Genomic DNA, 16,099 nt, shown 5'->3' with positions numbered 1-16,099 from the left:
GCGGATCCCTGCAGTAACGCGGTAAGGGACAAATTACTGCGAGGGGTGCCGAGATGCCCCACTGGCTTCGTTAACGATCGAGCATGTTTTTCACTCCCTCGATCATTCATTCCTCGACGCGGGTTGATTAACTCCTTGAATTGGGATTACCGATAGGAGGAATCTTACCACCAGAAAGGTTTTCCATTGTGCTATTCGAGGCCGGCAGCTATGCGGCAACGTTCAGCCATCCCTATTACACCTTATCCTTTGCACTTGATCAGATTAAAGCGATCCGTGGTACATTAGCAGATTGGCGCAGTATCATAACGTCCGAGGTCATAATGTCCCAGGACATTATGGCGCATTTTTTCGGGGCATAACGTCCAAACGTGCAGGTATGTCACGAAGTCCAAGGAAAGAAGGCACATAGGATATTATGACGCATCCAAACTTTTGGACGTTATTTCGCAAAAAAACGCGACTTAACGACCGGGACTGTATGGCCTCGGACGTTGTGATCCGGCCCCTAGCAGATTACCACAGCTGATATAATCAAGGATGTTGATGGATGGACGGCACTTCTTCAACATTGAGGACGTCAGGAAACTGTAATTTTATCCACTAATTCATTCACTGCATTGCGTCCAACAATGTTCTGGAAAGTTTCGAAACATAACTCTCAACGCAGAACTTTTATCTGAACTGTCACACCCTGTACTCAAAGGAAACAGTGACATAATCTGCTTGTTTTCTTAATCAGAAACGGAAGCAATAATAAACAAACCAACTCGACTCGACTCGACTCTCGACAGCAGTGTATTCTGGACATAGAACGAGCAGCATTAGCATCCATACTAAAAGACTGAAGCCCGGAGACACGACGGCATTCTGTGTGGGATTTGTGGGATACATGACATCTGTGCTGTTTCCGGGGTGCTTTCGGTCAAAACCCCGCAAAACCTTTGAAGCGGGACATTCGGTATACAATGTGTGATATATTATCAAACAGACTGCGCTGTTGTTGATGTTATTCAAACGAAATCAGAACATGTTAATAGTAGTAGTATGTTGCTGCCCGTCCAGTTCTCAGCAAAGACAATATCGACAGCAACAATAACAGCAATTAGTTTATGGAGCGTCTCTGTCCTGTTTGCGGAAACGATATGTAACAACACTTGAGGAAATGACGGTCTATTGAGCAGCCAGCCGAATGACGACGCCGGGCCAGAAGTGTTTGGTTTGACTAGGGGTTATTTTCAATCAGGTGTTAATCGCACATTCCACAATGCATACGGGTTCAATGGTGGGGTGTACTTGATGAGAAGTTGAGTCAGTTTATTTACCGATCCAAAAGGGTTGGCAATACACACTAGAAAGAGCATAACTTCTAGTGTGTTTAGGTTTTGTTCGTGTTTTCCATAGGAAATAAAATATGTTAAGTGGGATAATTTAGAGATAATTACTACTTCTTTACCATAAATATTTTTTATCTCAAGTCTGGTTCATTTTTTGATTTTTAGTATGAGACGCGTTTAGGCCAATTTATGTCAAAATTTGTATAAACCTATTTGCCATCTATGTTGTAGATATCTAAAAGTGTGATCAACAATAATGTTGTGAAGACATCTCAAATTATTTTAGGATAATCCGGAGAAGTAAAGAAACTTGTGCAGGAATGTTATTGACATACAATATCTATGGATCAATTAACTTCAATTTCATGCTTTTTCTATCTGTAATTGAAATGCTAATGTTGGCATCAAAATAATGTCAGCATTTAAAATGATACAATTAGCACTAACCTTTTGGCAAAATCTTCGAAGCGAAAATCCACTTCTGTCATATGGTTTTCCTCTGAAAAATAAAAAGCTATTAGTACTTACACTCAACTTGTTATTCACATCAGCATACCTTCTTCGTCCTCGTCGTCCTCATCGTCATAGCCATCGGCTCCATTCTGATCAATGAACTCGTTCTCTATAGAATGTTGTTTTTCTGAAATTAAAAGAAAGAAAAATCAATTAGTGCAACCCCTGGAAAAACGCCTCAAAACTTTTCCATACAATTATTATATCCCCCCCCTTGTTTTCAAGCTTATAGAGGGCCAAATGTTTTGTTCAATGCACCATAAGATGAGAACGTATGCCTCGCTCTCTCTCCACCTTCACGATGTTTGGCTTTGGTCGACCAAAGTGGTTCAGCCTTTGGTCTTTATTTGTTGATATTCCAGCAAAGCAGCAGCCAATGGGCAACATTTGCGATTTCCACCATTATCTTATTCTCCGGTTTTCTATTAAACTTTATTTTTACGGATAAACTTTTGCTGCGAAATGGTCTCGAGACATTGAAAGGGGATCTAAATGGAAAAACAGCTTTCGACTCCGTCGTCCGCCGGAGAGTGGGGCGGGATATAAGAATATAGCTGTATGCTCTTTAAGTCGAATAAAAGCGGGTGAAATTGATTTTATAGAAAATGCTAGTAGTGCTGCTAACTGCAGCTCCCAGCTTGGTTCGAGGTCTTCCTTTGGTCGAAGTACACTCACATACAGTCATCCATCCATTGATGCTGCTGCTGCTGCCTTCCGGCAGGGAAACATCCACCCACATGCTATTGCTTCCCATCGCCGCCGCCATCGGGCCACAGCTGCCAACCTCTCCGACCGCTTCAGGGCTTACCGCAGAGGGAAAATGGCCGGAGCTCTTGCCGCCGGCTTCCGGGCCAAGGGCGCATCACCACCATCGCACCGCACCGATGCGAAAGACAAAGATCGAAGTTTGTGCGGAAGAATGAGTTTTTATCTGTTATTTTGCAGATACTTTGCAAAGACGATAAAACGAGAGCAATTTTGTAAATTTCAATCAGCAATTCGTTAAATTGAAAAATAGTGATCCGAAGTGGATGAACCGGTGGAAAAGAGCGCACCGAAGCAACGAATTCCGAAGCTTTATATTTGGGATTACTGTGTGCATTGTAGGGATTATTCGTTATAGAGTATGGAAGGCAGAACGTATATTGTTTCATCAAAGCTTGTTTTGATTTTCTTTCAAAAAGATCAGCACACAGAAAAAAATCTGCAGACTGGAATCACGAATATCGTAAAAAAATGCTTAGTGCAATCGATAATCAAGAGTAACCCTAGGCGGTTTCTCAAGCAAATGCATCTTTCTAAAAAAAATCCCGGCTCGTGGTTTGAAACCGTCTTTCTCGAAACCAGCATAGCAGTTTCATTTCCTCGCACTCCAGGCAGTGCATTTTTCTTCACGGAAGAGGTGTTTCTGCTTTGCCACTTCTGATTGTATCGTTCTACGTTCTACTCCAAAAGCACAATAATGCACTCCTTGTTGAACCGTCGACACCGTTCCACGTACCCGATGGTACTGTCGGCTGTGCCGTTGGTGGCTCCTTTAACTTTACTCCAATAGTCCTCTAGAAAGGACCACGTCCAGCTCGTCCTCGCCCGGCAATGATACTTCAAGACAAACGATTCCGTTTGTCGCGAAGATCTCAAGGTGCATTGGATGAAGGTGCTACGTGTGACCGACTAAGCCCTAAGAGGTGACGTAATCAATGAGTCATTTGTCAGATGGTGGACGCTGAACTTCTCTTGATCTTCCTGAACATTTAGGACTACTATGATGATCTTGGTGTAGTGGCTTAGGCAGCGGCTCTAGACACTGGTGGAGATGCGCGTAGATTGCGTTTATGGTGGTTTATGCCTTCATGAGTGCTTTCGGAGTGTTTGTTGTGCACGTATATTATGCTGCACACTGAAGCTAATGTTCTGCCCGACAACAATTCAGCAGCGCGAGACTCGGACGTAGTCACAGGGTCGGCGCGCTACCGGACAACCGGAAGGGCTTCGCGAATCTAAAAGGGCGCTCAAGGGTTTAAATAATTAACACTGAAGCGGTTCGAATCTACGGTGTATTCTGGTGTTCTGTTGTATTGGTCACTGGTTCACTGCACGTACCTTCTTTGACTGCAAACCTGCGAGCACTCGCGGCGGTGCTGCTGTTCCAGCATTTTTTTTTATTATTATTATCTGTATTTTTAGCCCTAGGCTAGTTCATCTCGGGACCCACGCTTTACTTCCCTTCCGAAGGAAGAACTCACATTTTGCGGGAGTGGGATTCGATCCCAGGTCCTCGGCGTGATAGTCAAGTGTTCTAACCATCATACCAGATCCGCTCCACCAGAAATGGTTGACCAGGCTCGTTGTAGTCCACCGGCAAGACGGCGGTGCAGCTACCGATGACCTATGGAATCAAGAACTTGCAATGGCGTTTGGAGATGGACTGGAATGGCGGTTTGTGGAGCTGGTATCCCTCCCTAGTAATTAGGGCCTTTGCCCGAGAGCTAGTTCCTCCTTAGCGTTTATGGCTCGAAGCCAGAGGAGCAGTGTCGGTCCTTAACGATTAGATTTGGACACCTTACGGAAACCCAGATCCTGGCGTGCACTGGCGGTTCTTCGACGCGCCAATCAGAAAGCTAGTTTTAAAATCAGTCTTGATCTATCTGGTATGCGAGGGTCTAGACCTGAATTTGGGAATACTTAGGCACACCTCTTATTGGTCTTTTCACTGGCTGTCTTCACTCCACTAATTAACTTTTAGTACGTCTGATCTACACGCTCTCCTATTTTAAAGTGAACGATGGTCGCCCACCGAAAGTCCTTCGAACCCTTCAGACATCTCCTAGTTCCGTGAGGTCATCATGCTCTGTCTCTATTCTCACCATGTTTAGCTGTAAAACATGATTGCAGCCCAGTGGTTTTTGAATCGCTGAAGTATGTGAACCTACCCAAATCCTCGATTAACATGGCGCATTAAAAAAAATCTAATTTGAATTTTGTACAACACTTAAAATAAAATGCCAAGATTGCCTGTGCAAATTTCGGTCAATTAATCAATTATGTGGAGCGGACCTGGTGTGATGGTTAGAACACTTGACTATAACGCCGAGGACCTGGGATCGAATTCCACTCCCGACATACTCGCAAAATGTGAGTTTTTCCTTCGGAAGGGAAGTAAAGCGTGGGTCCCGAGATGAACTAGCCTAGGGCTAAAAATCTCGTTAATACAGATAAAAAAAGTTAATCAAAGAGTGTTACTAGCGGAACCCATGGGTGATTCGTATCTCATTGTTCTTTCGCTAATTGTGGTTTTACGGTTGACTCGCAGGACCTGACACCAACCCACCAGGAAACTGACCCTACCGTCCCGGAAGCTACGGGTTCTACATTGGCTTTTTCTCCAAATGCAGTTCTGAACAGCTAGACACAAGCGCTAGACTCTTCATTAGAAATGATGTTTTTAATGGAGAGGATGTTTTACCCGAGCTTCCAACCCCCAAAAGCAAATCAGTACCTATATTAAATATTTTATTTTATAGGGCCCATATAGCCGAGGCGGTAAACGCACGGGTATTCAGCATGACCATGCTGAGGGTGACGGGTTCGATTCCCGGTCGGTCCAGGATCTTTTCGTAAAGGAAATTTACTTGACTTCCTTGGGCATAGAGTATCTTCGTGCCTGCCACACGATATACACATGCAAAATGGTCATTGGCAGAGGAAGCTCTCAGTTAATAACTGTGGAAGTGCTCATAGAACACTAAGCTGAGAAGCAGGCTTTGTCCCAGTGAGGACGTTACGCCAAGAAGAGAGAGAGAGAGAGATTAAATATTTTATCTTGAAGTGAAGTGGTACATCCATCGCTGAATTGAAGGTTCATACTCCGTTATTTTGCAATATTTGTTCTTACTATTGAAAAAGCAGCATCCTATCATGTGCAAATCGTTAATTCCAATATCAGTCCTAACTCATCCTATTGACTTCCGCTGAAAAAATAAATGTTTTGAAACCATCATTATTCACAAACCCCAATATACCTGCCTACAAATCAGTGCACTGCTAATGCTACTATTCATTAAAGCAAAACAATTGAAACTTAATTTCCGCTTCCTGTCATTATCCGACGTGCTAATTAGTTTTATAATACGGCCACCGCGCGCTGGAAACACACTCTATCTATCTCCATTTCAGATACGCGATGCGATATAATGCTAGTGATTATAAAGAGGTACGAGACGACGATGGAACATAATCATGCAGCATCGGATCCACCGACTGCCGCCGCCGATAGGCATCCTCCCGGTTAATGCGGTGCGAAAACGTGTGCAACTTCGGCAGGACCAAAACGAATGGCTTCCTCAACAACCACGCCGCATATATTGTTGATTAAATTTCAAAATTATTTTGCCTCGTAAATTGTTCAATTTATCGTGTGGCAAGTGCAAATCCACCCTCTTGGTGCGAATCGAATTGAGCGACACCTCGTCGATGTCGATAAAGATTAACAGTGTCGATTGTGGTGTGGTGGGTGACTGCATTTGCGCATGATGAATCCATAATTATTGTGACACAATAGCAGAACAATAATTATTTGTAATTTATAAAGATCATATCTCAATGGAACAGAGTGCCTTTTGAATTTCATTCAATTGTTCAAAAGGAAATGCACTGTGTAACAATGAAGGATTTCGAAAATGCCATTGTTTTTCTGAATGTTCATTCAATCGCCAATTCATAATTTAAGAGCATTTTCCGTCGATCCTTTTGCTTTTGTATATAAAAATGAAAATGTTTGTCGGGGCGAACATCACATAACATAGTTTGAGAGAAAGCTTTCCAAAATTATGGCGGCAACTTTGTGTCACGCACACTGAATGCTTGGAAACTTTATGCGTTTTGGTTACCTTCCTCGAGCTATAAAAATAAGATGATATTGCCGGCACGCCTCCCCACCCCAAGAAGCAGAAATAGCGCCAGCAGCGGAGGATAACAAACGTTCATCCTAGAGGAGCCAGATACATCCTAGAGCGGAGCACGCGCTTCTTCTGATAACCCAATTTGACTTTGAACTTTTCCCCGCTGCAGGGGACAATTCCAGAAGTAGTGTGTCAAATTGGTTTTACATAATCTTCTTCGCCTCCTAGGGCGCATCGGAAAGCTCGGAAGCCTCCACCGAGAGGGCTATCTAGCTGTCGTTCACATATCCCATATCTTGTGTCTCTGTGTGTGATAGGTGAACAGCGAATGCAAAAAGACCAATAAAACTAAAATGTACTCCACTAAATTCTCCGGTTTCGACAAAAGGACGGAAACAATGCGAGAGGTGATTTAAGAGGGCAATTTAATGGTATTCAACTGGCATTCGATCGATTATTCAAATCGAATAAAGCGTTCAATTGGCGTTCTCCTCTTCGCCCTAAAAGCCACCCCCAGCCAGAATCCGAACAGCGAGCAGATCCCACACTATTCCATTCCAGTAGTATTGCAAGCCGCTGCAGGGAATAGATTGTTACCGTTGTTAAGCTTTAGGGTGATACTTTGGGTGAGTTCGAGGTGAGCTACGCACTCGAAGAGAACAGTGGAACATAGGAGACATCTGAAAGAAGGTAGAAGAGAGAAGGAACGCCAAACTTGCGATTAGGCGAGCAAAAACACGAGAAGCCAAAGCTGCAGCCCGTCAGCGCTATACGGTTCTTGACACGGAGTTGAAACGCTCATGTAGCCGACAAAGAAGAGATGCATGATACCGGAGAATATCTGCCGGCAGCAAGTAGCGTTCCGTACCAGAAACCTGGGATTTCTTATGTAAGAAATCCTTCTAGGATTTCTCAGGAAGTTCTTTTGGAATTCCTCATTTCGAAAATTAATCCAACAGTACCTTCTGATATTACTCCTAGAGTTTATTCTGAGATTCCTTCAGTAGTTCCAGATTCCTTTTGGAGTTTCTTCTGGAGTTCATCGACCAGTTCATTCAAAGATATCTCAAGGAGCTTCTTCTGGGATTCCTTTTTTGAGGATTCTACTAAAGGATTCTACTGGAGCTCTTTCTGGGATTCCTCCGGATGTTGCTTTCCGGATTCTTCCTAGAGTTCCTTCTGGATTTCCTCCAGGATTTTTTTTTCTGAGATTGGCTAAAAATTTCACCAGGACACCTAAAAAAATTCTTCAACCACTAAGAGTCCCAGTGGACGAATTCTGCAGATGTTCCTTTTAGGACTCCTCCAAAAGTTCCTTCATGGGAAGGCATTCCTGGAGGTATCCCGGAAATCGTGGAGGAATTCCGAAACTCCTGGAAGAATCCCAGCGATAATTTATGATGGAATCTCAGAAAAAAAAACCCGATAGAAATCTCATAACGAAATCTTGGAGGAATCTCAGAACGAATTCCTTTACCAGTCCTAGAAGTAATTCCTTGAGGAATCTTAGCACTCCTGGAAGAATCTCAGAAGCAATTCTTGGAGAAGGTTCAGAAGGAATCTTTGAAGAAATTCTTGACAAAGTTACAAGAGGCATCCTGGATGAAACCTGTTAAGGAATTTCAGGCGAAACTCTTATAAGAATTTCAGAAATGGCTCCCTGAGGAATCCCAGAAAGAACTGCTGCAGGAATCCCAGGAAGAATTCCTGGAGAAATCTCGGAAAAAATCCTGAGACAAAAAAAAAACAGAATAAATTGCTGGAGAATTCTCAGAAGAAGCTCAGAGAAATCTCGGAAATAACTCATGGAGGAATACCAGATGAAACCGGCGACCATCTGATCGAATGCCGTTTGGACAAATGTAGTTTGTCGAATTCCATCTGACCGAAAGGGTCGTTTGGCCGAATTCCGTTTGGAAGATTTATCTAGTTTAACGACTGTATAGGATTTATAATTGAACGTTTACGGCTTTATCGATCATTTTTTATTTAGCATGCTAAAATTCACGAATAACAAACGACACTCTTCGAAGAATCCCTGCGAAAACTTCTGAAGGAGTCCTAAATAAACCTCTCGGAGAATCTCATAAAGAGCTCCTTGATGAATCCTGAAAGAAATTTCTAAAGAAACCGAAAAAGAAATCTCTGGAGAAAATCCTGGGAGTCCCGAAATGTATTGCTGAAGGAATTCATAGGAGACTCCCGGAAGGATGCCCTTGAGGAATTCCAGAAGGAGCTGTCACCAGTAAGTCATAAAAATGAACTCTAATCAATGCACGCTAACCAACATTTTGAATTCTGTCACACTACTTCATCTCGATTCAGTATAACAGTGCTTCCCAAACTGTGCGCCGCGAACCTTTCTCAGGTGCGCCGCAGGATTTTGGCTTTTGCGACGAAACAAAAAAAAACTCTTTATTTGTATTGCGGAACACCTTTAATTTTTTTTATATTAGTAATACTAGTGTCGCTCACATTTTTTTAATCTTTCCTGACTCTTCGATTGTTTCATAGGTTTTCTGGTATCAAACATATCAATTGAAACCACATTTGAAATTTCAAGATATGATTTTGTTTTTGCTTCAGCTTAACTTTTGATTTTATTAAAACTTGTCCAAAGTTTTTAATTTCAAGAACATTATTACTTTTCAGAATAATTACAAGGTCTTCGGAATAGCTTAGCGGCATGCAGGTTTGCCGATCTGGTAGTGTGAAGAGCTAGCTTTGACCTTTTCGAACCGGACTGTTTCATCAGTACTGCCGCAACCTCGCTAAACTCGAATAAGTTTGTTATGCTCGGTTTCATCAATGGGGTTATAATCCAGGCCCAAAGGGTTAAGTTGAAAAAAATAAATTCAATCAAAGCCCACCTGGCAGAGGTCTTTACAATCTTTTCATGTGTCCCAATTTGCCAAAATTTTCCAAAATAAATAAAAGTGTTGCTTTGCAAATTCCGCAAAAAGTATATGTTGAAGCTTTGGTCAAGTTCTGTGTAGTCATTTTCATTCAATAAGAATTCTTTAATTAGTGAAAACGCTTTAGAATTTTTGGCTGAATTGTTGAAATTCAGCAGCTTGTTTTACCTTTACATCTGAGTTTCTTCTTATTTTTAAAACTCCTATGATGGAATCAACATGATTTTTGAAATCTTACAAATATTTAAACTATCTTTGAGAAATTAATTTAAAAAAAAGTTAGTTTTCCAAATATTGAATTCTGAAAACATGATATTAGAGAAGTGATTCACGATTTTGTCTTGCCAATGTAAAGTGATAGTTGCCCAAAATTTAAAAAAAAAATGTCAAAAACTTTGGTGCGCCGTGACATTTTTAGAAATGTCAAAGGGCGCCGAGATAGCAAAAAGTTTGGGAACCTCTGCAGTATAATTTTGCCAACGGCGTAGTAGAAACCACAACCTCTGTGTAGAATCCCACAATGGCTCTCACAGTTCCACTACTGGTAGTTTGTCCAGACCCCCAAGCGATATGTTTTCTCCCGAAACTCATAATTCAAGTTTACACGTAAATCCACCAACAGGACATCATCTGCCAGACGACTCAGCAGCAGCAACAGCAGTGCGACTAGTCATCAATTGGCGGAAGTCAGATTCAAAGTTGGTGACACGTTCTTGGCCAGTTTGCCCATAAGAGACCTGCCGAAACGTCCGATGATGCAAGTCTGGTGTCATTCGGTGGCATCAAGCTAATCGCAGACATCGTCATGGCCAATACCCTACAACATGTGATAATTCCAGATGGCATCTCAGATTTGTGATGGAAGGCCAGAGTCGTAATGTAAGCCCCGATCCGCGACTCAAGTTGGACGCCCAGATTTGTGATTATAATTGTAATCTGGGCTTCCGTCTGGCATCTGAGCTCCGTTATGAATCTAAGCTATCACATGGTAACCGGGTTTCCATCCCATCACGAAGTTGGGCTTTTATCACGGATCTGGATCCCATCATTAATCTAGAGTTCCGTAATGAATTAGGGCTTCCTTTGTGAATCTGGGCTTTTGTAACCAATCTGAGCTTTCACCACGAATGTGGGCTTTCGTCATAAATCTGGATGGAATCGATAAAACCCACATTAGGCGCTGTCCATAAACTACGTAGACTCATTTTGGGCCATCTCAGACCCCCCTCCTCCCCCTCCGTAGACTTTTGTTCATACAAAATTTTCGAAATTTGTATGGAGCGTAGACTTTGGGGCTCTGCCCCCCCCCCCCCGGTCCGCCCATAAGAGTCTACGTTGTTTATGGACAGGCCCTTAGTGTCAGAAGCCCAGTTTCATAATGTAAGCCCAAATTCGTGATGGATGCCCAGATTTTTGACGGAAGACCTACATCGTGTTGAAAGCCAAGATTCATTATGTAAATCATGTTTCTTGATGAAAGCTTAGATTCGAGATGAAAATCTTGATATGTGATGGATTCCCAGATTCTAAACGGAAGCCCATATTCATTATTCAATGCTAGTTTTGCAATGGATGCCCATATTCGTTATGGAAGCCCAGATTGACGGATGCTAAATTCGTGATCAAAGCATTACCATAAGTTGCAGTGTCGCACCTACAAATTCTACATAGTTTTTAGAAACGAACCCATAGTGTAATGATCTCCCCATACTGCTGGTGTTCAATGAGCCAAATACGTTTGAAGAGGCAATTCCCAGACGAAAGCGATCGCAGTATGGGGCCGTCCATTAATTACGTAAGGGTTTATGGGAAGAGGGGGGGGGGCGGTTGAAAAATTTTACTGGAAATACAAAAGTTTTTGGGCTCTCATACAAACTCTTACAGGGGGTTGTCGAAAAATCGTATAAATTCCCTTACGTAATAAATGGACAATCCCTATGCACGCTGCAGAAGAATTGATCGTGGGAGTTAACGAAGGGACTAACCGGACGAAAAGCCTTGCGGTCAAAGAGTTAGTATAAGATAAACACCAATTCCGATGGAGCAGTAGAGCGATTCAAAGCCCGATTGGGCTATTCTCTGGTGTAGACTTGTAGACTATAACGAGACCTCTCTCTCTCTCTCTCTTCTTGGCGTAACTTCCTCATTGGGACAAAGCCTGCTTCTCAGCTTAGTGTTCTATGAGCACTTCCACAGTTATTAACTGAGAGCTTCCTCTGCCAATGACCATTTTGCATGCGTATATCGTGTGGCAGGCACGAAGATACACTATGCCCAAGGAAGTCAAGGAAATTTCCTTTACGAAAAGATCCTGGACCGACCGGGAATCGAACCCGTCACCCTCAGCATGGTCATGCTGAATACCCGTGCGTTTACCGCCTCGGCTATATGGGCCCTAACGAGACCTACGCACCTTTATTTGGATACGTAACCGTTCGTCACTTCATGTCACTGGCGGCCGTAATAAATTTGAAGATACAGCAGATGGATGTCGTGACGGCGATCTAGGAAATAGTTTTGGAGCAATTAGAAGGTTTCGTGGACCAGCAAGCACCAAACAAGTTCCGAGAGTTAAAAATGTCTTGGCACGGTCTTAAACAGGAAAGCAATATGATAAATGTATTTACTACACGATTGAAGGTACAACTATCCTGTAAGTAACAGTTTGTATGGACGACCTGTCCATCTTTTCGAACAACGAGAGCAGGGAGAATTTGAAGAAGCAACTAACGATATTCCGGATGAAGCACTGGTCAACAAGCTCTCGAGGTCGGTGTAACCACAGAGAACAGATCAAGGGCAGTACATCAAGGAATCGATTCGGAGCAACTGACTGCAGCACTGTTACCACGCCAACGGATTCAGGACAGAAGTTAACAAATGAGTCCAAGGTCAGTACAAAAGCGGAAACCGGAGGTTCGCATCCGGAAACCGGTTGGTGTCTACAAAATTTGTCACAAAGGAACTCGACCAGGTAGTAGCTTTAATGTTGCAATACAGGAAGCCGTTTGTTGGGAGAGTTTTTTTAGAGGAATTCTCTCGAACTGCATGACTGGTAACCATCTTCTGAGAGAATCAGAGTGCAATTCACATGGCGGAAAAGGGACATCGACTACTCATCTTGAAGCCAACATATTGATATTCGTCACTGAATTCCATAAAATTTGAAATTCATGGAGATTTGAAGGATCAAATTTTGCGGTTTCTGCTATATTGCGAATCAAAATTGTCCCTAATCCATATGTGATTTGGATCTGATGAATCCGCATCGCCCTATCGGCACTACATCAAGCGATGTTATGTTAGACGGTATGTGCCATTATTGACTCAGTCGGGTGCCACTTCACTTCAGTTGAGTGGCTCCGGAATCTGCCGGTCCATCCTGTTGCTATTTTGTTTCCGCTCATCCGTGCTATGAAGAGCAGCGGAGAGACCATGTTTCAATTCATCCGTCGATTGGATGATGGGGTGGTGGTGGTATCGAGGGTTCTTTGCTCCATCAGCCCCATTTTCAACATTATTGACAGATGGTAAGCAGAGCGTGTATGCATTCTAGTGTGTCTGTCTATAGTTCTGAGGGGGTTATGGGTAGAGCCGCTGCTGTCGTGGTGCCCGCTTGTTCGGCGACAAGACTTTTCCAATCAGAAAATGTAAAGTTTGTCCGCTCTCATGTGGCGAAAAGACCAATCAAGACATTGAATACCTTGAGATCAATTGGGAATCTATTCTTGTGCAGCCAATCAATGGTCAACATTTCCGACTCAAGTACAAGACACTGAAGACGACCTTACAGTTGAGGTCGAAATACGTATCTGTCAAAGGATGCAAATTCTAAGTGGAATTCAAAGGAACAGTACTTAACGCGATGAAAATTATGGTATTTTTGTAGCTTTTCGAGTAAAATAAATTAAGTGTGTCATGAAAACATCACTATTTCTGATCAAGAACGTCCAGTACGCTTTCACGAATAATTTAAAGGTAAAAAACTACTTTGCATTGCAAGCCATTATTTTTGTTAAGCACTTTGCGTGAAAAATGTGGTACTTTCGTTGATTTTTGAGTGAATCAAAATTTGAGTGTAATGAAAACATCACTATTATTCTTCAAGTATGTCAGAGCACTATGACAAACATATTAAATACCAAAAAATATTACAGATTGCAACGCAAAGAGTATCAGCATGATGGGAAAAGCCGTATGAAACATGTTAGGTTAACTTATTGTATCAAAACATGAAGAATTTTATAAAATTATAAATAACAAATTGAGTCAGTACTCCACCTGAGTGAAAATCTCAGTGCTTTTAGCTATCAAAAATAATTATCTGTGTAAAAATATTTTTTTACGGTACATCAACATGTGACTATATGCTGAGCATAGTAGGGGGCTGTCCATAAACCACGTGGTCATTTTTTTGGGACTTTTCAACCCCCCCCCCCGCGTGGTCATTAGTCCATACAAAAATTTTTATTTGTCCACACAAAATAGTCATTGGCCGAACCCCCCCCCTCATGACCACGTGGTTTATGGACAGCCCCTAGGTTCTCTTTATTTGAGTTGTTTTTGATTTTTTATAAACAAATTTAGAAAACAACGAATGTAATTGTTTATCAAACAAGTCTAGAACTTTTTTACAAATAATTTCATGGCAAAAAAAACTATAATGCATTGACTCCAATTTTTATTTGATGACTAGGGTGCCTGTACCAATTATGGCACTACCTAAGGATAACTATTTGTACAAAAATAACGAGAAGACCAACGAATGTCACCAATATGTTAAACGATAGTTTAGTTTGCATACTTTACAGGAAAAATATAAAAACGGAGCCAAAACTACTTTTAGTATTTTTTACAGCATATGCCAATGATAGGAACCATGTACCAGTTAGGGCTACATTTTTAACTTCGGTTCCTTTTCGCACTATTTGCATGCATTTCTTATGGGATTAGCCATAATTGGTACACTATGGCGAAAAAGGGTGCAAGGAAGCCGAAATTTTAAGGAAAATGATTTATTTCTACCATAATTTGAGCAAAATGTTGACTTTAAATGTGTGCAACCATCTTTTGAGCACGTGATCTGTTGTTCACATTTTTATTATTGTTGATATATATCGTTAAAGGGTGAAAATCAACTATGGCGAATGATTGGTACTATAGCCATAATTGGTACACTCTCCCTACTTTGTGTGCAAAATGGGGTATTTTCCTAGTGTTTTGAGTGATATAAATTATGAGTGTAAAAAACATCACTAAGGTTGTTCAAATGAATCCACTAAACTATTACGATATATTCAAAGTTGAAAAACTACATATCATTGCTTTAAATTTTGGTTTATTCGCTTTTTTGTGGCATTTTCGTACATTTTTTTTATAAAACAAAATATTGATATAATGTAAACATCAACATTTTATCAAAAACAGGTCCAGTACATTGTAACGGAAAATTTAAGGCCATACAACTACATGTTATGGCTTTGAATTTAGTTTTATTGACTTTTTGTATAAAAATTATGGTATTTTTGTAGCTTTTCGAGTAAAATAAATTAAGTGTGTCATGAAAACATCACTATTACTTATCAAGAACGTCCAGTACGCTTTCACGATTAATTTAAAGGTAAAAAACTACTTTGCATTGTAAGCTATTATTTTTGTTAAGCACTTTGCGTGAAAAATGTGGTACTTTCATTGATTTTTGAGTGAATCAAAATTTGAGTGTAATGAAAACATCACTATTATTCTTCAAGTATGTCCCCCAAACTGCTACGAACATTTCATGGCTAAAAAACTACATGATATCGTTTTTAATTTAGTTTTGTTGACTACTTTGCGTAAAAAGTATGGAATTTTCGTAGTTTTCTGGGTAAAACAAAATAAGAGTGCAATTAGAACATTTTCATTGTTCATCAAAAACGTCGAGTACAATCCTACGAACAATTTAAGACCAAAAAAACTTTATGTCATCGCTTTGAATTTTGATTTATTGCTTATTTTATGTGAAAAATAGGGTATTTTAGCTGTTTTTTGAGTAAGGTAAATTATCAGTGTACTGAAAAATCACTAATTTTACATAAACATGTTCACTCCAGCTGTACGCATGATTTAGAGTCGAAAAAAACATATGTCATCGCTTTAAATTTTGTTTTATTAATCAATGTGTGCAAAAAATGCGCTCTAAAAAAACTAGGAAGTGTCTTTTGCTTAATAACTTTGGGTAGACGCATCTATTTTATATTTTTTTAAATGGACGATGATCTTGAAACCTGTCCGGTTGCATCGCAAAAAAAAGTTTTGAAATCGGTTGAAAAACGGCCGAGAAATGCCTTGTCAAAGTTGGACTTCCGACTTTTTTTGGACCCTTGGTAGTTCGCGGGAGTTTTTACCCCCTCGGTAGTTTAAGTGTTAAAGAAAAATCGCAAATTTTTATATA

General features: G+C 41.0%; 1 protein-coding gene across 1 annotated transcript in view; it reads right to left on the bottom strand.

Moving 5' to 3' along the window:
* LOC109431463 (protein timeless homolog) overlaps positions 1 to 16,099 on the bottom strand; it is a 259,401-nt gene that overhangs the window by 86,744 nt on the left and 156,558 nt on the right. The window contains exons 9-10 of the mRNA XM_062845733.1: positions 1,894 to 1,977; positions 1,785 to 1,836 (exon numbers count right to left, since the gene is read on the bottom strand). Of these exons, the coding sequence (XP_062701717.1) occupies positions 1,785 to 1,836; positions 1,894 to 1,977 (136 nt within the window). The remainder of the gene's footprint in view (positions 1 to 1,784; positions 1,837 to 1,893; positions 1,978 to 16,099) is intronic.

Source organism: Aedes albopictus, chromosome 1, assembly GCF_035046485.1.
Source record: "Aedes albopictus strain Foshan chromosome 1, AalbF5, whole genome shotgun sequence".
NCBI classification, from domain to species: domain Eukaryota; kingdom Metazoa; phylum Arthropoda; class Insecta; order Diptera; family Culicidae; genus Aedes; species Aedes albopictus.
This window is presented reverse-complemented; position numbering and strand designations above follow the sequence as displayed.